Below are 26,763 nucleotides of genomic sequence, written 5' to 3'. Positions count from 1 at the left end.
CTCATATACCACTACCATATAGAGAAAAACTTGTGGTGTGTTTTGGCACGTTTAGCTCTCGACTAACCTGATAGTTTAACCTTTCATCCAATAATTGCCACCCACGGCTGTGAGGCTTTCTATTACAAATCTGCCCCTGTTGTATTTCAACCACACATATATCTATGGATCTTTTTGAACACTTTGTAACATGGATGCCTGCTCTGCGCCGTATTGGATCACGATAGAAGTTCGCAGTTTTCACTATTTTTATTACATATTGATTGTGTCATTTTCTTTAGAAAGTATGCTTGGCAATAACAAGGGCCATTGTAGTTCAGGTTATGTTTACGGTAATCGGAGGTAGATTACCACTGTGGTATATCCGCTTGACATAGTTTTCGCCCCATATGTTGTGGGCGATCGCCACCTGCTGCAACATACTTGAGTGTTTAACACTGATGGTCATGGAGTTTACGATCATAATCACCAGCCGCAATATACTAATATATACTACTCAAAGTTTGCAGAGGGTCAGGTCTTGATAATATCGAAAAACAATCCAACCAAAGTAAATTGAAATTTCATGATGATTTGGTAACCACGGGCGCCTCAGTTTTATGATGAACGGACAGAGGAACCCATGCGTGAGGCTTTTGTTTGTTTGATTGTTGTGCACCGCCGTCCTCATCAAAAGTCCAGCTATATGGCGGCGGTCTGTACATAGTCGAGTCTGGACAAGACGATCCAGTGATCAACATCTTTTTAACAATCTGAACGTGTCGTATAAACAACAAACGACACATATGTCAAAAGAATGGAAAGTTGATACATAAGGATTAAGCAAGCAAATATGAGTCATAAAGAGGTGTCAACATGCGGGGCGGAGAAGGACACTTAATTGATTCCCCCTTTACTTCAAAAACCAATAATACTACTGGGAGGGTGTGATGGGTGACAAAATAGCAACCGTGCGAAACGTATGAAAATACGAAACGGAGGTCACTCGTGACTAACATATCAAAATACATTTTACCAATGAAACATATTACGACATGTATCAGGTGCCTAAAAAACAGTATTTGGGTGCACTTTTATGGAGAGCAGATCATCATTTATGCATCTTCAGTGTCAAAAACGTCCTTTGATGACAGAGAATAGGACAGGTGCCTAATCATCTCAGTGAGGCTCAGACATCGGTCACGGAGCACATACATTTGAATCCCACCGACATCCCATCCAGGCTAGTTTTGATTGGGCTAACGTTCACATCAATTGGCCAGACCAAAGAAGGGCTCGAGTATTTTCTGTCAGGACTTCCCAGTTGTGCCCGTGACACGCAGGAAGAGATCGTGATTCTATGGAGTTTTTGGGGTAGCTCAATCAACACATGGGGTGGGATCAGTAGCGATGAAAGAAGCAATATAAATATCCTACACAGCTGTACGGGGACAGATGTGCGGTGACAGGTGAGGGCCTATACTGTGGGTGTGTACGTGAGACCTATGCTGACGCAATCGTCCTTTTGGAAGAATTTGCACGACCTCGTCGTGTCATGGGTGTTAATGCCTACAGAGAGTTGGAGGTGATTGTCTGTATGGAAATTGCCAGTTCGGTCAATTTACCTCAAACCTACTGAATATATGTGGATAGAACGACGATTCGCCTTCTCACGACGTGCATAATTGGACGTATTACTCTGAGCTATTGCAAATTTTCAGTCATATACATAGCACTAGAATAATTCTTCGTCAACCGTTTGATTGCTGTATGCAGTTCTGGGTATATGGCAACTGGACGTTGTAGAATCCCAGGTGTTAAGATTTTCGCTTGTCACAGTTATGTCACGGGTTTAATTTCTCATTTGGGCACAATTAGCAATGACAATTCTTGGCTTGTGAGTCTCGTTTTGCGCCACCTTTATGAATATTTCAGCAATATCAGGACAGAGGACACCAGGACTGCACACATTGCACCCATGTATGGAATTGAACCCGAATCATCGTCAGACGAGCGAATGCTTTAACCACTAGGCTACCCCACCGCACCTTCGACACTGTAAGGCCAGCCATATCACTGTGTTTTTCACGTCAAAGTTCTGTTTCAGTGGGAGGTCGTGCAAATGCATTAATAAAATGTCAATAAATGTACTTATGATTGAGAATACATCTGTTGTGTATTGAGATGAGATGGGTAATGAAGGTGTTCTGTTGTGTATTGAGATGAGATGGGTAATGACGGTGATAAGCACACCCACAATACACACGGCCTGATCGATCTCTCTGCCTCAGTGCGCATTAACAGTGATAGCAGTTCGTATCACTCATGTACACAGCTGGCAGATCAAACCAATGCCACCTGTCGGTGTTGCTGGGGCGGTTGTCTGCACCAACTAACAAGGTGCTGTGGAGAAGTGGATATTACAAACATTCATTATTAGAACCAGGATAAATGTTATCCAGTGTTTTAGCTGCTTTTCATCACGTCTGAGATCGTATTCTAAAACGACACCAGCTTCATACAGGAGATACAGACACCAGATACATACTGGTGAAACAGACATCACATATATACATGTGAAAGAGAAACCACATACATACAGGTGATACAGACACCACATACATACATGTGAAAGAGAAACCACATACATACAGGTTATACAGACACCACATACATACATGTGAAAGAGAAACCACATACATACAGGTGATACAGACACCACATACATACATGTGAAAGAGAAACCACATATATACAGGTGATACAGATACACCACATACATACATACATGTGAACGAGACACCACTTACATATAGGGATACAGACATCACATATATACTCAGGTGAAACACACATCACATACATACAGGTGAGACAGACACCACATACATACAGCTGAGACAGACACTACACACATACAGCTGAGACAGACCACATACATACAGGTGAGACAGACACTACATACATACACAGAGACAGACACCACATACATACATGTGAAACAGACACCACACATAGGGGATACAGACATCATATAGACACCAAACAGACATACATACATGTGAAAGAGACACCACATACATACATGTGATACAGACACTACCACATACAGACATGTATATACTCAGGTGAAACAGACACCACATACATACAGGTGAGACAGACACCACATACATACATGTGAAACAGACACTACTTACATACAGACATCATATATACTCAGGTGAAACAGACACCACATATATACAGGTGAGACCGACACCACATACATACAAGTGCTGAGACAGACACTACATACATACAGGTGAGACAGACACCACATACATACAGGTGAGACAGACACCACTTACATAGGGGATACAGACATCATATATACTCAGGTGAAACAGACATCACATAGATACAGGTGAGACAGACACCACATACATACAGCTGAGACAGACACTACATACATACATGTGAAACAGACACCACTTACATAGGGGATACAGACATCACATATACTCAGGTGAAACACACATCACATACATACAGGTGAGACAGACACCACATACATACAGCTGAGACAGACACCACATACATACAGCTGAGACAGACACCACTTACATAGGGGATACAGACATCACATATACTCAGGTGAAACACACATCACATACATACAGGTGAGACAGACACCACATACATACATGTGAAACAGACACCACTTACATAGGGGATACAGACATCATATATACTCAGGTGAAACACACATCACATAGATACAGGTGACACAGACACCACATACATACAGGTGAAACAGACACTACATACATAGGGGATACAGACATCATATATACTCAGGTGAAACAGACACCACATACATACAGGTGAGACAGACACCACATACATACATGTGAAACAGACACTACTTACATAGGGGATACAGACATCATATATACTCAGGTGAAACAGACACCACATATATACAGGTGAGACCGACACCACATACATAAAGCTGAGACAGACACTACATACATACAGGTGAGACAGACACCACATACATACAGGTGAGACAGACACCACTTTACATAGGGGATACAGACATCACATATACTCAGGTGAAACAGACATCACATACATACAGGTGAGACCGACACCACATACATAAAGCTGAGACAGACACTACATACATACAGGTGAGACAGACACCACATACATACAGGTGAGAGACAGACACCACTTACATAGGGGATACAGACATCACATATACTCAGGTGGAAACAGACATCACATAGATACAGGTGAGACAGACACCACTTACATACAGCTGAGACAGACACTACATACATACAGGTGAGACAGACACCACTTACATAGGGGATACAGACATCACATATACTCAGGTGAAACACACATCACATACATACAGGTGAGACACACACCACATACATACAGGTGAGACAGACACCACATACATACAGCTGAGACAGACACTACATACATACATGTGAAACAGACACCACTTACATAGGGGATACAGACATCACATATACTCAGGTGAAACAGACATCACATACATACAGGTGAGACCGACACCACATACATAAAGCTGAGACAGACACTACATACATACAGGTGAGACAGACACCACATACATACAGGTGAGACAGAGACACCACTTACATAGGGGATACAGACATCACATATACTCAGGTGGAAACAGACATCACACATAGATACAGGTGAGACAGACACCACTTACATACAGCTGAGACAGACACTACATACATACAGATTGAGACAGACACCACTTACATAGGGGATACAGAGATCACATATACTCAGATTGAAACACACATCACATACATACAGGTGAGGGCAGACACCACATACATACAGCTGAGACAGACACTACATACATACAGCTGAGACAGACACCACATACATACAGGTGGAGACAGACACCACATACATACAGGTGAGACAGACACCACATATATACAGCTGAGACAGACACCACATATATACAGCTGAGACAGACACTACATACATACATGTGAAACAGACACCACTTACATAGGGGACACAGACATCACATATACTCAGGTGAAACACACATCACATACATACAGGTGAGACAGACACCACATACATACAGCTGAGACAGACACTACATACATACAGATTGAGACAGACACTACATACATACAGGTTGAGACAGACACCACATACATACAGGTGAGACAGACACCACATACATACAGCTGAGACAGACACTACATACAAACAGGTTTTATTGACCAAATACTGACTACAAAGTCTTACAATCTGGACGAACCCTTTGCATAGTTTTAGGCGGAGAAACTATGAATCCGAAGGACCTAAGTCAGAGCACCGACAGCCGACGTGTTGCAGCTGTCGGTATTCACAAGGTCGCAATCGTTAATAACAGTCAGACCTCAATAAACGTCTATTGGATAGCAAGTTCTGACAATCGACTTTTTCTTTAGTTCACGTAATGACTAATTTGTGTTATTTGAGTATGTAATCACATAGAACTGCAGAATATACAATTTGTAAATGCGAGCACAACGAAACTCTACCACCAAAGCCGAACCATTCAATATCCTCTGTCTGTCTGTGTGTCTCTGATGTATGATCAAGTCAAATAAACTGTTCATACAGCCCTCTGAAACATGATAAAGTCAAATAAACTGTTGATACAGCCCCTGAAAAAGGATAAAGTCAAATAAACTGTTGATACAGCCCCTGAAACATGATAAAGTCAAATAAACTGTTGATACAGCCCCTGAAACATGATAAAGTCAAATAAACCGTTGATATAGCCCTCTGGAAAAATGATGAAGGCATATAAACTGTTGAAACATCAATGTGAAATGATAAAGTCAAATGATACAGCCCCTGAAAAGGATAAAGTCAAACAAACTAACAGCCCTGAAACATGATGATATAAACTGTTGATATAGCCCTCTGAAAAATGATGATATAAACTGTCATCAATGTGAAACATGATAAAATTCAAATAAACTGTTGATACAGCCCTCTGAAACAAAAACTGTTCATACAGCTCTCTGAAAAGGATAAAGTCAAATAAACTGTTGATACAGCCCTCTGATGATAAAGTCAAATAAACTGTCGATACAGCCTTCTGAAACATGATAAAGTCAAATAAACTGTTCAACAGCCCTGAAACATGATAAGGTCATAAAAACTGTTGATACAGCCCTGAAAAGGATAAAGTCAAATAAACTGTTCATACAGCCCTCTGAAACATGATAAAGTCAAATAAACTGTTGATACAGCTCTCTGGAAACATGATAAAGTCAAGTAAACTGTTGATACATCAATGTGAAACATGATAAAGTCAAATAAACTGTTCATACAGCCCTCTGAAACATGATAAGGTCAAATAAACTGTTGATACAGCCCTGAAAAGGATAAAGTCAAATAAACTGTTCATACAGCCCTCTGAAACATGATAAAGTCAAATAAACTGTTGATACAGCTCTCTGAAACATGATAAAGTCAAATAAACTGTCGATACAGCCCTCTGAAACATGATAAAGTCAAATAAACTGTCGATACAGCCTTCTGAAACATGATAAAGGAAATAAACTGTTCATACAGCCCTCTGAAACATGATAAAGTCAAATAAACTGTTGAAGCAGACCAATAAAACATGATAAAGTCAAATAAACTGTTGATACAGCCCCTGAAAAAGGATAAAGTCAAACAAACTGTTCATACAGCCCTCTGAAACATGATAAAGTCAAATAAACTGTTGATACAGCTCTCTGAAACATGATAAAGTCAAATAAACTGTTCATACAGCCCTCTGAAACATGATAAAGCCAAATAAACTGTTCATACAGCCCTCTGAAACATGATAAAGTGAAATAAACTGTTCATACAGCCCTCTGAAACATGATAAAGTCAAATAAACTGTTGAAGCAGACCAATAAAACATGATAAAGGCAGATGAACGACTGAAGCAAACCTTGACGAAACCTATACCACACGTGTATTTCCTCAAAGGATGTAGTGAGTGAGTGAGTTTAGTTTTACGCCACACTCAGCAATATTCCAGCTACATGGTGGCGGTCTGTAAATAATCGGGTCTGGACCAGACAGTCCAGTGAACAACAGCATGAGCATCAATCTACGCAATTGGGATACGATGACATGTGTCAACCAAGTCAGCGAGCCTGACCACCCGCCTCTTACGACAAGCATGGGTTACTGAAGATCAGTTCTAACCCGCATCTTCACGGGTCTCAAAGCATGTAGGCTTAATGTGGCTAAAGAATAGTCTTTGATAGATTGTACACTGATCAAACTGGATGGTTTGTACAAAAACACATGTTATTGGTTCCAATGTGATTGTTTGGCTCTTCTTTATCTACGGACAGAGAAACGGCTAGTCCGAAAGTCAAAATAAACAATGCCGTATTACGTTACGCTGAAAGTCTTAGAGGTGATTGCTTACAGCCAAATGAATCGGTACGTTGTTGTCACGTGACTGTCATATTGTGTCGTGAAACCTTTGCACACGGCTTCCACCTATCATCTCAGCGTGAGCCTCTTAAGTCCCTAGATGCTAAACAGACACACAGGTGAAAACACAGCTTTGACATGGCAACCTTCTTTTTGGATATTGTACTAATTGTGACTATTTTTTCGCCAGCGCTCTGTCTGGAAGTCTCAGGTATAGACAACCACGGCCATGGTAGAGTTAACGTGTTTCATCAGGTTCTGGCCTCTTTAAACATCACAGACGGTGACAGCCTCAACTTGACCAAGACCGAGGAATTCCTTCAAGTATTATTTCACAAATTTCAATGCCAGTCTACCAGTCCGGGTCCATGTGACGATTCTGTGGTAAGTGGTGATATGTTCTGGTTTATTTTTTTTAAAACATTAATCTCTTAAACGTTTGGGAACATATGAACGGTATCTAAAGAGAAAGAAACCAGTTAAATCACATTAGCATTTAATAAGCGCGACGAAACCCATTCAGTATATATATCGTCAATGACAGACAATAACCAGTCTTGATTATTGGACGAAACGTGATGGTGACATGAACCAGTGCTCATGACATTAACCACTGGCTAAACTATTAAGTTTTTAAGACTACAGTGTCGAACCGAATTTAGGCAATACTTCCACACAATTAACGTGAACGCACAGCTATGGGCTAATTTTGGACAGTTGATTATGAAATAACATAGCATGTATTCGACGATGTGAATTTTGGAAATTTGTCTAAGGCGCTCTCCAGGACGTTTGTAAACGCGTGCATAGTTAGGTTTTCTTCACTCATAATGTGTACAATATTGATATAAATGGTATCATCAGCAGTGATCAGTTTATGTCTAAAGAAACTATGAAGGACGAAGAGTAACAAGTCTCGATTATCGGACGAAAGTATTCCATCGCACTTAAAAGTCAAAAACAGCGGTTAACATTTTAAGAATGGAGTATGAGTATCAGATATGACACCAGGTGTTCACAAAAGGGTAAACGTGTCTAGCTCTACCCGTAGTACTCGCCACTCACACAATTGGGTTAAAAAGGTTTGCGTTTGTTGTCTTGCACCACACCTGATTAAGCCCACCTGTCTTGCGATGGCGTTATGTAAACACACTAGACAATCAAGTGGTGTTCGAGGATTCCAGGCAAACCGCTCCGCCACTTCTGATTTTGTCTAAAAGCGATATGATATTTAGCTTTGCACTTGGGAAGAGTTTGCTGCTTGAAAGTAAACACAAAAACAGTTGAAAATAGGTTCGTTTTGCAATACAGTGTCGAAGCAAGCATACGCTTAGCGGGAAATTGATAGGCGACAACAACACGTTTCCTTCTGTCTCAGGGGCACAAAGCGAGCAGCTTACCCACAATCAAATAATTTCAACCATTTTTGTTTCTAGAATAACACCTTCCCATAGCCTCGTGTTAATTGTGTTCTGTCGGTCCACGAGAAGCTGGATTGAGGTGGGAATGTAGATACTGAACATGCAAAGGTTACATTGAACGTGCGATCTCCCGCGCCCTGGCTCGGACATGCACCACCGTCGTGTGTAAATACTCGGACATCAACGGCCGTTACGGTCGCCGCACGGCCGATTACCATTGCAAGGACAAATGTTACCGACGTGTGGGATTTGAAGGGGAATTAGACTTTTCATGCATGGAATATTTACCTATTAAAGAGTCCTCTGTCTTTGTCACGTCCCGCAGGAAGTACGAGAGCATTAAGGTCTGTGTAGACTTATATAAGCTACTTAGATGACAAAGATTTACAAAAGACTTGTGTGTGAGTTATAGATGAAGATATATTTTCTTTGTTACCAATGTAGCGATGGAATGTAATGTTGATCCATAGGCGGATCCAGAGTGGGGGTGCAGGGGTGCGCAACCCCCCTTTCGTCCAGAAAGTTTGTTATATGACCATTGAAACTCGGATGGGCACACATCCCTTTCTCAAAAGGCTGTATCCGTCCCTGTGCTCGTATCGAAAGTAACATGTTCCGAAGCACCTTTAAACTTCAGCACCGAACCTTCGCGCGTAGATGGTTTCTAACGGGAGACACCACTCTCTCTCTCTCTCTCTCTCTCTCTCTCTCTCTCTCTCTCTCTCTCACACACACACACACACAAAAACACACAATCATGCCGCGTAGGTCGATGTTTATGTCGCAGTCACTGGATCTTCTTGTATTAACTCGATCTGGTCACCTACTGCCTTCATGTGGCTGGTAACATTGAACCTTATAAACGTGCCTTTGTCACCGATAATGCTTCAATTTCATGAGCATCAACTCTACACAATTGGGATACGATGACATGTGTCAACCAAGTCAGAGAGCCTGACCACCCGATCCCGTTAGTCGCCTCTAACGACAAGCATGGGTTACTGATAATCAATATTCTAACCCGGAACTTCACGGGTTACATGAGGCACGAGATTAATGTCGTTGTCATTGTCGTCGTCGTCATCATCATCGTCGCCGTTGGCGTCATCAATGATTAATGATACCACTACTTCTGTTCCTACTACTACGACTGCTACTACTACTACTCCTTCTCCTACTACTACTGTTACTACTGCTACTACTACTAATGTTACAAGTACTGCTAGTCCTCCTTCTCCTACTACTATCGTTACTGTTGTTACTACTACTGCTACTGCTATACTACTATACCATACTACTGCTACTGCTACTGCTACTACTGTTACTACTGTTACTACTGCTACTACTACTACTGCTGTTCAATGGAAATGTTTTCATTCCACGTAATCTATTATCTATTTCAGTTTCTTCCAGCATGTAGGATGGGGCTACTACGACTGCTACTACTACTACTCCTTCTCCTACTACTACTGTTACTACTGCTAATGCTACTACTACTAATGTTGCAAGTACTGCTAGTCCTCCTTCTCCTACTACTCCCGTTACTGTTGTTACTACTACTGCTACTGCTATACTACTATACCATACTACTGCTACTGCTACTACTGTTACTACTGCTACTACTACTACTGCTGTTCAATGGAAATGTTTTCATTCCACGTAATCTATTATCTATTTCAGTTTCTTCCAGCATGTAGGATGGGGCTGTCGGTAACTCAGTTCACACGATGCAAAACGATTCACATTCATTCATGTTTAGAGTTTAAGAACATTATTCGTAAACCACACGTAAGGGAGCGTCATGTTTGCTTGAACTTAGACGTTGATATCTTACGTAAACAAGTTGATTTTTTCGTCAAGTAGGTGTTTGACCTACTGAATTAACCTCTCGACCCACAAATTAAAGATGTTTTATCACTGATAGCCTAACAGTGTTTGCATGATCCGCCATACCGATCACCTCTCTAACACTTGATTTTCGCCAGATGTCACGTCTTTGAAGGTCACATGTGAAAAGGTCGTAGGAAGTGAGTGATTTCCTTGTTTGTTGTTCGACGGCGACCGTGACAGCGCGGTGACGGGAGAGATACCCTAGTTTTACAACTTGTTCCAACGTCGCTACATAACTCCCGGCCTCTTAACATCAACGTATGATTTGACCTTTGGTTCGATGGAAACATGATGTAATCCCGTACAAAAATGTACACCCAGAGCGGTCATTGCTTTGAGAAACATGCTTCATATTTTCTACCCCTACATCAAACCGACTAGTCAAACCGAAACATGAGTCTCATTAACCTATTCAGACAATCACCTACATTTCAGCCGATCCGAATGTTCTCGTACAAAAGTGAAAATAGACATCACAAACAACTATGGTTACACTGAATTCCAATTTCTTGTTTCATAAGAAAATGGTATTTACAAATGAATTTTAATTTTAAACTTTAATAACATCGCATTTCTATAATTTATGGCGAGGTGTAGGCAGCATGACCATAACTAAGACGTGACAGACAGCCCAAGTTTGATGAGGTCGTAAAATGATTCACAATGCATCTGGCTCACTGGCTACAGCTGTTATGTGTTTTTCACGCTTATTCAGTGTAGTTCTGTAACGCACAATGTGATTGATATAATATCAAGTCCGTACCAGACCGCCAAACGTTTCTAGCGGGAGAGCCTCGTTTTGAGATTTCCACGATTTCCAGGTTTCTGTTTGTCAGTGCTGGCTGTACGACAGAGCACGCTGCACAACATGTTTGCAAGGATTATAAGGAGCGTATACAAGTGCTTAGATGTATCAAATAATACTGATTAATATTTATGTATCCAGTTAAATGAATTGTTCTCAAAATTCTGGACTGGTTATTGTACTAAGTTGCGCAAAAAGGACGGAACCCAGTCAACAGGAAACGAGACTGTTGTGTAATCAATGTTTTGACTTGGTGATTTAATACTGTTAACATTAGTGTTAAATTATTCACTCATTCACTTTGTATGTTTCGGTTTCATTATAACTTTGCAGAGGAATAGTTACGTTCTGCTGGTACATCAGAAGTATATATCATGAAACCATAAGACATGGGCATATAAAAATATTTGCAGCTGAAACCATGCAGCACATGTATTTTGTAAGTGATGTTACGTCAGCACTAAACATCTTACAGCGAAAAATTCCTGCATTTAGAAAACACGGAAGCCGCAAATATAAACCATCTTCATAATCGCCTCAATTTTCATAAATGCGGTCATATTTGACGTCTTCGTGTGATATGTCCAACATTGGTTCTAGAAACGTGAGGGGAAAGTAAGTCCGCATCAGCCCTAGTTCACACGACTGTTTTGTTCCTGTTGACGTGTGTTAGTGTTCGCAGGGAAGATGGCTTAAAAAACACCAGAAACACCTCTTTAACACGAACTCTATTGACTCACGCGTACTCGAACCTCCTTTGTCGACTTACATGAGTATGGTCCCGGGAAATGTTGTAAACGATATCTGTTCAAAGATTTAGGTCGAAAACAATTGTTTGGCTTCTGGTGTCAGTGAAACAAACTGGATGACAACAATCTGGCGTTGTGCGAGGTTATTGCACCATTTTTTAGGTTGTTAACTTCGTCCATCCATATCAATTTGATATAGGTGGGGAGTTATCAGAACTTGGCAAAGGCAACTGCTTGTTATATTTCTGAAATTAAGATTATAGTCCATCATTTTTGCATTTTATTATTTGGATATTGCTGGCATATTTTAGCGCCTGCGAATTCACGGCAGAGAGCCACAGGTTGTTGTGTACAATTTAGAGTCTGTAGTTAATACACGTTCATTTGTTTATCTAACATGAAGCTAAATGTAAAGGCATAAATGTCGATTTTCGGGACTATAAAATGTCTATTGGCAATTTGTGTACCATCGTGCCCTTGTCGATATTCATCCTTTCGCACACTGGTTTGTTTGGCCGAGATTCGAATGTTTACATTACCCGTGAAGGTCCGGGTTAGAATAGTGATCTTCAGTAACCAATGCTTGTCGTAAGAGGCGGGTGGTCAGGCTCGCTGACTTGGTTGACACATGTCATCGGTTCCCAATTGCGTAGATCGATGCTCATGCTGTTGATCACTGGATTGTCTGGTCCAGACTCGATTATTAACAGTCCGCCGCCATATAGCTAGAATATTGCTGAGTGCAGCGTAAAACTAAACTCACTCACTCACTCGAATGTTTACATGACATTCACGCACGGACGATTCTCTGCCGAAAGAACCTCGATCGCAGCGCCACGAAGGTCAGCTACGATCACCTTAGCGCTAAATCGCTTTGCACAAAGGCTCGCTGGGCTATGTTTATGACAGGTGCCACCGGTTGTGCGGGATACTCTAATCTTTCGCGAACACCTGGTATCATCACTAGTTCATAGTGATTCATAGACACATCCTCTGTCATCACATTGCAATCACTGTACTATCTGGTCCAGGCGCAACATCATACAGCCGTAATGCTGCTGAAACAAATATATGCTCATGATATAGTCAATTCATGATGTTGTACAATTCCTCATTGTACAATTGTACAATCGATTCTGCTTTTAGCAGAGATTTCGTATGAATATGGTCGCTTAGGGTTTTGTCGCTTCTATTTCCATAGTTCACTGTAATCTGTATACTAGTCAGGTTCATGTGTGACTAAACCCGTGCTACATAAAACGTTGTGTATTGTCACAGAGGAAGATAATGCGCCAGTGGTTAGCATGTCTGACGTCAGCTGTTAACGTGTTAATGTGATATATCCCAGACTAGACACATACCCCACAAAAAACGAGACAAACATATGCATGTACATGTTCTTATCTGTCACAAGCATAGATGAAATATGAACCCGCAATGTTGCATACCTATAGTATAGCATTAATTAGCGCAAAACAACATAGAGCTTAGAAGTCACATTGGCCACGATGATGTCATAATATCTGTACTGTTGACGGACGTGTCATTAATGTAATTTGGTAAGCTTACCTGAACAAAGCTTGAACTTGGTTTCATTCTAATAAGATTTATTAAGACTGCCGAGTCGGAAATGGAGTTTCTATTGAAGGTGTTTGACACAGTTTTTCAGTGACTCACAAACATTAACATTACACACTGAGGTCCAATTCATACGTATACTCGGTCCAGTCAGTCAGCCCCGAGAGTATCGTTGTTTTGTTATGCCTTAAAATCATAAATAAACAGCTTATTTTCATATTTTCACGCCTTCTATTTAGTTAGAATTACAGTTCACGCAATATTTGTTTAGATAAGGTCGGCGAAAAATATATTACCACTTCGGTACCATCTCTAAGTTTAGGAAAAACGTGCCGTCAATGCAGCATTAAACACAACTCATTCTATAAATGCATGGATTCTGGTAGTGTCTTAAGCGTCTTATGCATGATATCATTCATATCCAGTGTTTGAACGTCTCCGGTTTGTTCACTGTCGTGGGTGCTGACATGACCCAGGGTCTGACGAAGGAGCAGTTTGACAACGCCTCCGTCGTCATATTCTACTACATCTACAACATCACCAACTACTGTCGACAGAATGTCAGTCCGGAAACCAACACGTTTGAGTATTATCTCCAGAAAGTTCTGAGCGTCTTCTCCGAGAAAGGTCACGGGGATATAGAGGCGGGGAGTATTGAACATGTCCTGGAACACATTGCAAAGTCCATTATACTGGAGGATTCTCAACAGGACCAGCGTGAAGGCCACGACGACCTTAGTCATGTCAAGGAGGTGCCAGTGGTGGAGGAGCAGGTAATGTTAAACAAACGAGTTATATTAATCCTCTGTATAATGCATGACGTAACGCACAAGAAACTGTCCCCGTTAATGCAATATTAAACGTCTACCAGGTTTTCTATCATTACAAACACAAATGGTGCTACCCTTGTAACCCAATTGAGTCAAAAGTGACTCTCTGATATCGGGATTACTTATTGGGATAATTCTCATCAGTATCAATATAGTGGTCAATGAACCAGACTAGTGTTGGTCAAGAACACAAGTGAAACCTTATGCTGGCGGTGACAAACATATAATTTGCGTAACAATGGGAGCATTCCATAGCACTATGAAGTGCCAGACAGACTCCAAAAGACGTAAAATGTATTAGAGTAGATTCCCTTTGATAAAGGGAAGTTATTCTAGCTGGCCGACTGATGACACTACCGCGGAAGGCGATCATTGACTATGTTGAAGCACTTGTTTTGACTTTATGATGCTTTCAAAATACAAATTTCAGTTTGAACAATGTTCATTGTTCTCTGTCGCCACTGTCTCATCCAAGGCCTCGTGATGGAGTTCCAGGATAATTTGTCATGTTTAGGTATTGTTTGTAAACGATCGACTGAAACGAGTGGCGTTATACGATTAAGGACCAACAAAGCTTACATTTTGGGATGGTAAACCTCTAGTAATAAGAAATCTTTATAATTATTCGAGATGAAGGATATTTACAATCCAAAAGCACACATGCGTGATAACCTCGTTCTAACATAAGATACTAATGCGAACAATGCACTTGTGTTGACGATAACAAAGAAAATGGTTACCCATGACGCAAGGATATTATGTTTAGTTATTCTTACTGAGAACTATCTCAATTCTTGTCTTGTGTTACCTCTATGCAACTCGTTCTGCATAAGCTATTTGGCGTTTATTCGGATTTGTTTTTATATCACACTAAATGGATGTCGATGCGAGTATGTTAGATAGAAAGGTGGAAAATGGCTGAACCAAAACGTCAGTATATTGGGGCAACGTTGCTCCCGCCTTCAACATTCATCTAACCTGTTTTGAGTTGTGAGTGGTATCCATGTTGTATTACAAATGACCCAACTCCTTTCATGCTTTTGACTTGTTTCTTCAGTGTGTCAGCGTAGACGCAGCATTCTACCAGCTTGGTGTGGAGAGTGAAAATATCAACAGGGACAAACTTGCAGATATCACCGCCTTCATTGTCTACCATCTTCTTGAGGGTAGGTCTTGACCACACTTTTTGTCAGTTAAAATCAGAGACTGTGTAACGTAACGCCTGACAACGCATGTGTACAGCGGGTGTGAATGTCATGTGGGTCAAATCAGTTATGACGCCATTTGCCTGCATATATTAAATCGCTTATACAAGATCAAAACCAGGCCATGTATTTCCTTGAAATCGATGTCGATGTGTAACAGTTTATCAAACCGCCATATAGCTGGAATATTGCAGAAAGCGGCGTAAACCTCAACTGACCCACTAACTATTAAAACCTTGTTCGTGTTTATAAAACCTTCGCTTTTTTCAGTGCCTTGTTTGAAAACATTCATTTGGAATATTATATTTTATGAATATACTGTCAAGTTTTATTTGCACGGCGACGGGTTTTTGCAAAAGCCGAAAGTGAGGCAGGTGTCAGAAGCTGTTTTGTCAGACAACCATGGCATTTTTGTACAGTAACTTAAAAGCAAGACGAAACGATTAATTCAACAAATTGTTAACGAATCACGAACTTCACTAACAGTAATGTTCTTTTGTAGTCGCCCATGAAGCGAAACTTCGGGACAGCCATACTCAAAAAGAATACAACTCATTCAGAGCTGTAAATGTTATCTTCTTGTCATTCACACGCTGATTTCATAGTTGGTATGTTCATCGCTGTTTCATATTGCAGGGTCGACAATGAAGGAGACATGTCGTCTGCTCCCGTCAAAGCAGACCATCCTCGACGACCTCTTTGTTCGTATCGACGCCTCAAACAACACCATCATGGACACAGGTACCAACATGAAATTATGATGTATAAAAGCTACGTTCATTGTCCCCATGAAGAAATACGAATAAGTATCCTTCTTAATTTCCATATCAATATTTCTTCAGTGGAAATGTTGTGAACCTAAGAATCAACAATCTTCTATATCCATTGAAAATAGCATGACACATTTCGGTAGAACTTGCCGTCACTGCCAAGTATAGAATAGTGTTGGAACTTATACAGTAGTGTTGGTTGCTAAATGACAATCACAACTTACGATGTACAGAGCTGAGTGCATTGCTCGTCAAGCTGAACTTGGAGGGTGAGCGAACCGACCACTCAGGGCACAGGAGAAGCGCGGGGAGTGACGTCGTCGATGCAGATGCAGACAGTGTTGTCCGTGGGCTGACACAGGCTGGTGAAGGTCACAGCCATTCAACAATCCTGGTAGGTTGTACAAATTTCATCTTTGGTGCTATCGTACCCGTGGGCCGTTTAGATAAGGATTGTCCTCCACATTAGTGTATGAAAATATGTATAGAAACAAATTGCAGCATTGAAAATATATAAGATGGGAAATTATTTACTGGATTCTGGAACAGAGAGTTTGTCGTCGAACAACAAACAGGTTAAAATTGATAGATTATACATTTCAGTGACCGGGGGAAACGTTGCAATATAGTCCCAGTATATCAATTGCATTCGATATCTAATCCCTACTTTTGCTACTGTTTTATTTATTTATTTTTCATATATCAGTTGAACTTTTACTCGCATTTAAAGGTCACCAAAAAGTGTTACTCTGTCGGTGAGATAAAAGCAATCAGCGGTTTGGGCCAGGATGACGTCATTACTAAGGACAAGTTTGTGGAGTTGTGTCCCACCCTGATGTATATGCAGGTGGCAGGGTCATGCGTCTCCACACCCAACACCACACATGGACCCACGACCACCATGACAGAACGTAAGTAAAACGCCACACCACACAACCAAGTAAGTAAGTCGTAACTCAAGTGTGAAACATCACACAAACTGACATGCCCACAATGGCAGAAGTAAGTCTCAGTACCAACCCAGAGTAAAACAAGAGACAACCAGTTATGGCGTCCATGATGAGATCGGTGGCCATGTCCTGGTTCTCAACATCTGTGTACATCATTTCAGAACGTACATCCGGGTCTATACCGCAGAGTACACGCAGGAGGCTCTGTATCAGAGGTGCATCACAAATCCCTCCATTGTTGGTACATACGCTTTTGAGTGGAAACTCACAATGAAACAGTTACCATTATCTGCCAAATTTGGAGTCATATAATCATTTGCTGCAGGTTACGGGTACGGCTCCTTGGCTACTCTCATCATCTGCTTATGCGCCGTACTGGGCGCCATCCTCTTCCCCCTCCCAAAGGGCACCTGTCACGAGGCGTTCATGTCCGTCTTCCTTGGCCTTGCTGTCGGCACGCTGTTTACTGACGCCATCTTGCATCTCATACCTCAGGTCAGTTGTGTACATGGGTACCTAGTAGAAATAGACAGTTCAGTCTGTTACTGATTTCACTGTAACTCACATGATGCATTCTCTGAATCTTTGTTTTGAATAACATTTTCGTTAACATCAATCCTTTCTGTCAGGCTTTCGGCCTTCACGACCACGAAGATGAGCATGCGCACAACCAGTCTTCCGGTCCAGTGATAGAAGAATATACTTGGTATGCTGTTGCACTTATCGCGGGTGAGACACGATTTATCGGTCCATATCAGTATACATTTGCATATATTAAGGATAATACACGACTCCAGGGAATAAAGTGAGAATGTAAAGTGAGTGAGTGAGTGAGTTTGGTTTTACGCCGCTTTTAGCAATATTCCAGCAACATCACGGTGGGGGACACCAGAAATGGGCTTCACACAATGTACCCATGTGGGGATTCGAACCCGGGTCTTCGGCGTGACGAGCCAACGCTTTAACCACTAGGCTACCCCACCGCCCCTGAGAATGTAAAAGCGATGGAGAGGAGAAAACACGAAACCCGAAAGTTGCAGGTTCGATCCCACTGAAATATAAGGTGTGTTACGAGGCACATTCAAAACATGTTAAAACCAAAAATTGTATGGGTGACGGACGAAGGTTGAACAACCTCACACGTCCTTTCAACTGTTAAAGACGCATGTGAACGGGGATGGGAGATGAAGAGTTTTGTCGTGTACTCTTCATATTTCGCCGTCCATTTTCACACATGTTACTCTTCCATTCTCCTTAAATCCATTGAAGAACTTGTGGTATTAGTGACGTGTAAACCCGTGAAGGTCCGGGTTAGAACATTGATCTTCAGTTACCCATGCTTGTCGTCAGAGGCGACTAACGGGATCGGGTGGTCAGGCTCGCTGACTTGGTTGACACATGTCATCGGTCCCCAATTCCGCAGACTGATGCTCATGCTGTTGATCACTGGATTGTCTGGTCCAGACACGATTATTTACAGACCGCCGCCATATAGCTGGAATATTGCTGATTGGGGCGTAAAACTAAACTCACTCACTCACACTCACTCAGTGACGTGTATCTATATTTAGTTAACAAGTGAAATGTGACCGTTTAATACTTCTGGAAATCATACTTGAATCATCTACATTGACGCTTCGGAGTGTGGAGCAGATTGTCGCAAGGCTACGACATACACTGCCATTTGTTTGAGACGTTTGTACGGTTACCCCTCTAGCTTGAACCAAGGTTGCGTTTCGAAGGGTAGGCGTGTGAAGTACTGACTGACTGACTGACTGAGTTTGGTTTTACGCCGCTTTTAGCAATATTCCAGCAACATCACGGCGGGGGACACCAGAAATGGGCTTCACACATAGTACCCATGTGGGGAATCGAACCCGGTCTTCGGCGTGACGAGCCAACGCTTTAACCATTAGGCTACCCCACCGCCCCGTGTGAAGTACTGACTGTTGGAACTTAGTGTTGACTGTTGGAACTTAGTGTTTCTTGAATAAACAAACTGTATTGACCTCTACAGCCCTACATTTATATGACTTGTCTATAACATGTTCTTTAAATGGCAGGTACCTATGGCTTCTATCTGATCGAGTCTTTCATGGTAATCCTTGGATCCGGACACACGGTAATGACATGTTTGCTTGTTATACTGGACTAGTTCACTTACCAAGCCTCCCAAACAGTAACGGTTCGACTGAACATAAGTTTCATTTACATCAGATATTTTACTCCACTACGATACACCTTTGAATAAAGATCTGACAATACGTCCATCAGAGGTCGCGTCAGGTGAACTTTCTCAGTCCAGCCAATCAGCGAGGAGATATTAAAATTTAAGGACTAAACTGAGCATTAAGACCAGTATATGTGATTTCTATATCTCGAATATTCGAAGATTAGTAATATAGCGCCATTACATGTACGCACTATGTAGTTTAAGGGCGACTGCATACATATAAAAATGTGCGTGTGGTCCCAAGTAGATTAACGAGAGAATGAGGTGAATTGATTTCAATTTATCTGATAAACCAATAATATTACAAACGACTTTTTAAGTGATATTTATGAGGTGTTTTTATGTATAGTTCGGTCTAATATAGAATATTGTATTTGGATAACTCCTTAATATAGATATATAAAGTAACGAAAGACCCTTCTCAAAGTATGTCAGTGTCTGTTGAAGCTTGTAGATAAAGTGCAATCAATGCGGAAAAGTCGACTTGCGTGTAATACACAGCCGCTTTGTTCTTTGATTCCAGCATTCTCACAATCACTCTTCTGTGGAACTGAACCAAATTGCTGTTGACCATGTAAGTGTTTACAATTCTTACGTCTGTGTTCACTGTCTTTGTATCAGTGAGTCAGTGAGTGAGTGTGGTTTTACGCTGCCTTTCGCAATATCTAAAGAGATGAATGAGCTTCAAGAATCAGCTCTATACATTGCACTCGTGAGAAATCGAACTCGGGCATTCGGCGTGATGAGCAAACGCTTTAAGCACTAGATTCACTAGGAGATGGTGCGGTTGGGTAGCCTAATGGTTAAAGCGTCCGCTCGTCACGCTGAAGACCTAGGTTCGAATCTCATGGCTACAATGTGTGAAGGTGTCCCAGGTCGTGATATTGCTGGAACATTGCTAAAAGCGGCGTAAAACCATACTCGCGATTTTAACCACCAACTTGTTGATGATGCATATCATAGGCACTGCAGTCTGTACCCAAACGTCGCAAAGAATATATTAAAATCCATACCATCCTTACATCTGGTAACTGCATGTACTTTATCGCAGATATTCTCCATATACGCTTCTTATGTTTTGGTCTGGATGCTGAGAGTCGTCCTGTACGCAAAGTTGAAGATAATTATTATTATTATTTATTATTATAGGATATTTATATAGCGCACATATCCAGGCAACTAGTGCATGCTCAAGGCGCAGGTATTTTTCCCCTCGATCATTGGATGTCAATCTCAACGGCACATCGTATTATCAATCTCAACTCCCTGGGGAGTGTACATAATAAGCTTACTATGTCTGTATTTCGTTGTTCTAGAAGAAACCCTATCACAAGTATAGCGTTTCATTGCAACAGACTCCTTTCGTTTCAGAAAAAAGAAACAAAAGGAATTATCGGAAAAGAGAGCCCACGGGAGTCGCCTTGTAAGTTAAACAGAACGTAGAGGGCTTAGGGGTGAATATGCAAGTAGGTAACAGTAAGGACAAGGTGCTGACATTCCAAAGGACCCTTAGCCGAGTGAAGTTAGGATTCGACAGAGAGACGGAACTATGGATCTGTGGTCCGTTTTATGGCAGTTATGCCACGATTGCCGAACTATATTTGGTTTATACCATTGGAATAAAACCACTGCTTTTATCTACTTTTATTCATGAGAGCCCATGCCTCTAAAGTAAACTTACACAGGTAAATCTCTGGAAACTCCTACGTAATGTATTAATATAAGCTACATGTCGTCTTGTTGATCTTATTATACCACCAACCCGATCAGTTTGAATGGCAAGACGCTCGATCAAATCATATTCTGGCGTTTTATCCATTTGGGTTTGTTTCAGCTTTTTCAACGCTTGCCTTAATGGTGATAATCGGGGACGGCATTCACAACTTCGCCGACGGTCTGGTGGTTGGCGCCGCCTTCAGTCTCAGCGTCACAAGCGGCATCACCACCAGCATCGCCGTCTTCTGCCATGAACTGCCGCATGAACTGGGTAAGTAAGCAGTGCTTCGAGGTGTCCAAACTGAAACCCTGTACTACCAGGGATACTCCACAACATATATAGTCTCCCTGGTACTACGAAGGTTATGGATATATTTCTCATAATGACCCAGATTTACATGATCTTTTCAAGCTCCCAAGCAAGGTGGTCTGGCTTTGTCTGGTGGTGGCTTGTGGCGTGTGTTTTAAAATGCCGTGCTATGTTAGAATATTATATCAAATCACAAATAGGTGACACGAATGACATATGTATTTGTAAATAAATAAAGTTGTAGGGACGGGTCGAGCGTCGAATTAGTCGAATAATTTCCCCAGCCACAAGGAGACACAGATAACAAGGATCAACTAAAATATGACACGCATAACTGAGTGAGTGAGTGAGTCGTTTCAAACAGTATTTCAGTTACGTTACGGCGTGTGAACTTAACGTTTAAGGATAGCCCGAAGTGACGTGTACTGACGAATACCATCAGGTCGAAACATGGACTCGAACCAACTATCATCATCATTGTATGGCACAACTGGACGCGGAGCGGTGGGGTAGCCTAGTGGTTAAAGCGTTCGCTCGTCACGCCGAAGACCCGTGTTCGATGGTACATGGGTACAATGTGTGAAGCCTATTTCTGGTGTCCCCCGCCGTGATATTGCTGTAATATTGCTAAAAGCGGCGTAAAACCCAACTCACTCATTCACTACTGGACGCAACCAAAAACAATAAATGTAAGCGCCTTATATGATAAATTTTGGTACTGAGACTTTTTAAATATCAAATCTAAATTTTACATATAATTCTACTATCACAGGTGACTTCGCAGTGCTGTTGGCGAGCGGGATGTCGTACAAGAGTGCGCTGTGCTGGAATTTCGCGTCTGCCCTGACGGCGTTTCTCGGGCTGTACATCGGAATCTCTGTCTCCGCAGACCCACTGGTCCGACGGTGGATATTTGCTGTCACTGCCGGGATGTTCCTCTACATTGCACTGGTCGATCTGGTCAGTTACAAACGATATCGTTCAATTTTAATGGAGAATGGAAGTGCCTTATTAAATGACTTATTGAGTTTGGCTTTCCACCACGTTGCGCGTTTCGTTTGTATCACGGTGTGTCGGTTTAAAGTGGGAGAAAAGTTGGTAGTGATAATGGTCTTAGGTACATACTACATTTAAGGTTTACTACAAAGGGTTATTAATGAAACGTTGATGGGATTCGGACCGACCTGCGGATCATGTTCAAGGGACGCAACTCCTCAAAGTGAGTGAGTTTGGTTTAACGCCGCTTTTAGCAATATTTTAGAAATATCACGGCGTGGTCACCAGAAATAGGCTTCACACATTGTACCCATGTGGCGAGGCGAGGGGCATCGGCTATTACAACTTTTCTACGCATTAAACGCCTGATAACCACGCAGGTAACAAATATCTGTTTCATATTGAAATATGTCCCCCATTTGCAATGCGGTTATGTCTCAAAATGTCTCCCCTACACAACTTTGACCTGGCCCCTAATCGTCTCTTCTGCATGTATGTAGGACACACACTAGAGTAGTACCACACAAATACCGCTCTTTTCTCTTATCAACTCTGGGGCACTTGTACAAAGGACTTATGTATACTTGCAGTTACCGTCTCTTATCAACAACGTTTCGAGAAACCGGAAGTTAGTGTTTGTGATGCACAACGTTGGGATGTTGTCAGGTTTTCTCTGTATGCTGCTCATCGCCATGTATGAGGAGAAGATCACTATTTGAGGTAAGACGGACCATCGTCTCTACTACAACAAAGGCAATACTGGTTTCTCGTCTCCAGCCTCAGCGAGGAAGAGAGGGGCGAGCGAAAATATCGATATGTTGTTTCCACTAATTAACTAACTTTAACGGGTGGTTGACGGAAAGACAGAACAAAATGCAGTAAGCCTAATAATAGGTATGCTACTACTCCTACCACCCATGCACAGTCGTACTTCATCCACTATATCCATTTCCATTCGTATTGCTGCCGTTGCTACTGCTACTGCTATCGCCTCTGGAGCAGTGGATGGTGCATCTGCCCAGAGAGCGGATGGTTGGTGGTTCGACGACAGGCGCGTAGCAAACCAATTTTTTCGTGTAAGCCCGATAGATTCCAAAGCTTTATATTTAGATAGTATTGAGGGCTTGCCCCACCTTTTTCGCAGCAATCATGTGTAAGCCCGGGTTTTTTTCATAATGGTAGCTACGCCCCTGGACGACCTGCACACGTTACACGACAAGACATTAGACATGATACTTGTTGTTACCCTGGCTTGTGTTCTACATTTCGGGGACTAAACATGAATTGGCCGGACTGGAGTCAGTATAATTATCTGGTTGGGTTAGCACGTCGCAATATAAGTGAAGTAAGCTTCAACACGGAATTAAACCTCATTCCACTCCATCTGCTACAGCTACGACTACATCGTTCGGGCCACACAACCTCGGAATTTGTCTTGGTGCTTGATAACTTGCTGATTTCCCAACCAACTAGACGTAGCCGATAAATATCTGTCCAGTTCGCTATTCTGTAGAAACAGACTTGCAATTTGCTTATGCCTCCATTGCACTTCTAATGACGGATTGGTATAGATTCTTTTGAGGTAAATTCAAAGTCCGATCAATTATTTACCTTAATTATTCCCTAGATTTAGGCTGCAATAACATTGAGAAGATTTGAAGAGATATATTTGTGCAAAAAAAATCTTGATACTTTGTACTTCTTGCATTCATGCTAAAATAGATTGACATAGACTTGGTCACTTTAGAGGTATGTAGTCTCATTACGACTTCAGGACCAAGTAGGACTAAAATAGAACCAAAGGATTTGTGCGATCTTTATGTACGCTTCATAAAGGGGAGCGTTTCACTGTCATATGATGACAGTGATTGAGTGAATATGGTTTTACGCCGCTTTAGCAATATTCCAGCAATATCACGGCGGGAGACACCAGAAATGGGCTTCACATATTGTACCCAGAGTGGGGAATCAGACCCGGGTCTTCGGCGTGACGAGCCAACGCTTTAAACTCCACTAAGGCTACCCCACCGCCCCCGTATAATGATAGCATTCATTAAGCATGGCTGCCATTAAATTTAAATAATGCGCCAAGACTGGAATATCCGATGAAAAATGTTTAAATACCGCTTTACAACAGAATGTGTCTATTATTAATGCCACTAATGAACGCGCCAGTTAATATCATTTTCCACCTTGATTACAAACAAGAAAATATTTTGGATTGGAAATGTATGTCAGTTGACGGCTCACATGTTCTTGTAAAGTCCTGCAACCTTGATCAATCTGTGAACAGTAGTTGCCATAGAGTTAATGAGCCGAATGTTGATTTCGTTACGCGATTTTGATTGGACTGTGTTTAGTTTCGTTAGTCTGGCCAAAATTTAGCACCATAATCCCAGTCCATTCGACAATGGTGGAAACTGGACTTATCAGTTGTAACATATAAAGTTACATATATACTTCACATCAAAGTTTAGACTCACTAGTGCCAAATATAGCCACTTACTTCCAGTCAAGCTGGTCCAAACTAAATTTTGCAAAATATTCCATACTCTTTTAGGGGTACTGTTTACACATGAACTTAGTGTATTGTAAAACAAATTCGTAACGTTGAAAAGATTATTGTCATGAGTTCAGTAAATGATAAAATCAGTGAAAATTGGCGAATTCTTAACAAACCTTTACACCAACGCAGCTGTTCCACATGCACGATATTTGCACATGCTTTTCAGCAATTTTACGCGCATGATCCCTCGTGCGAGATTTATCTGCATAAAAGTTTGCAGTTGGTTCCCCAAGTTAGTGGAGAAGTCAATCTTCGATGTAACCATATGTACTGACTACACAATGCCATTTATAAGCGAAGTGGTCAAATGTAACATATATTTACATGTATATTTAAAGGATAACACACTTTTTGGTAGAGTACAGATTCAAACACTCTTGTACGGGGTTAGTGTGGAGGTTGTTTGGCTTTGTTGAGTCTTCCATCCGGGATCTTCGAACCCACACCCTCAGAGTCAGGGCGCTAAATCCTTAGCACAAAGTCAGCCGCCTATCCCCGCTCAACCAGCGCAACTTCCACTCCAATTCTTCCACTGGACTTTGTGTACCAGCGATTTGGTACCCGACTCTTAGAAGATGACAAGTTGAATCCCGGATGGGACTACGACCCAAAGAAGAACTCAGAATTTGTACTTTACTAAGAAAGTGTTATCTCAAATATAACATATGTCACCATATATATACATAACTTATAGTGCAGTAGTTTTAAGTGAGTGCTTTTGAAGAGAAGTATATTCCGGATATGCCCTGCCTATGTGGCACTGCTTGGCATTGTGTATTCACAGTTACCTCCTTTGCCTTGGAAATGGCCCAATACCGACCATGAGGTTGCCCAATGCAGTCCCTTACATTGCAGGGTTAAAGATGTAGAATTGGAGTGGGTGCCTGCTGCTGCACAGGAAGGCGCCAGAGACTTCGTCAGAAGCCATAACACTACTGCCTCGGCATGGTTCTATGACAGGCCTTGAAGAAGTTACCGTTTCAAATGTTATATACTAGCCGCAAAGTACCTCTATTAAACACGCACGTTAGAATATTCCATTCGATAATTATTGAGGAATATATTACTCGATGACAGGAGGCACGCCAGGCTGAATTGCTGACGAATTTTGAAGGGACTATCCAATTAGCTAGCACATTAGCTCTGTTTCTTCTTTCAACAATAGTTCCAGCGCCACATATTGGACATTGGCGTGTTTCTGCAGTTTATATGTGTATGTCGGTTGGCCACGGACGTCTGCTTGCCTATGGAGTCTCACGAGACCAAAATGA

The 26,763-nt window shown here is 41.6% G+C and overlaps 1 protein-coding gene across 1 annotated transcript; it reads left to right on the top strand.

Annotated features, from left to right (window-relative positions):
* The first annotated feature begins 5,324 nt into the window (after positions 1-5,324).
* LOC124281387 (zinc transporter ZIP4-like) lies at positions 5,325-23,645 on the top strand. Its single transcript, XM_046717423.1, has 15 exons — positions 5,325-5,409; positions 7,664-7,857; positions 14,342-14,689; positions 15,804-15,912; positions 16,588-16,692; positions 16,955-17,115; positions 17,452-17,632; positions 17,997-18,166; positions 18,301-18,400; positions 19,735-19,793; positions 20,428-20,478; positions 21,276-21,327; positions 21,739-21,891; positions 22,703-22,890; positions 23,517-23,645. Exons 1-15 carry the CDS (start codon positions 5,325-5,327, stop codon positions 23,643-23,645), a joined length of 2,085 nt encoding a protein of 694 aa, XP_046573379.1.
* Positions 23,646-26,763: the final 3,118 nt, after the last annotated feature.

The sequence above is a fragment of the Haliotis rubra genome, unplaced genomic scaffold (assembly GCF_003918875.1).
Source record: "Haliotis rubra isolate DU_JTF1 unplaced genomic scaffold, ASM391887v1 Scf283, whole genome shotgun sequence".
NCBI classification, from domain to species: Eukaryota; Metazoa; Mollusca; class Gastropoda; order Lepetellida; family Haliotidae; genus Haliotis; species Haliotis rubra.
This window is presented reverse-complemented; position numbering and strand designations above follow the sequence as displayed.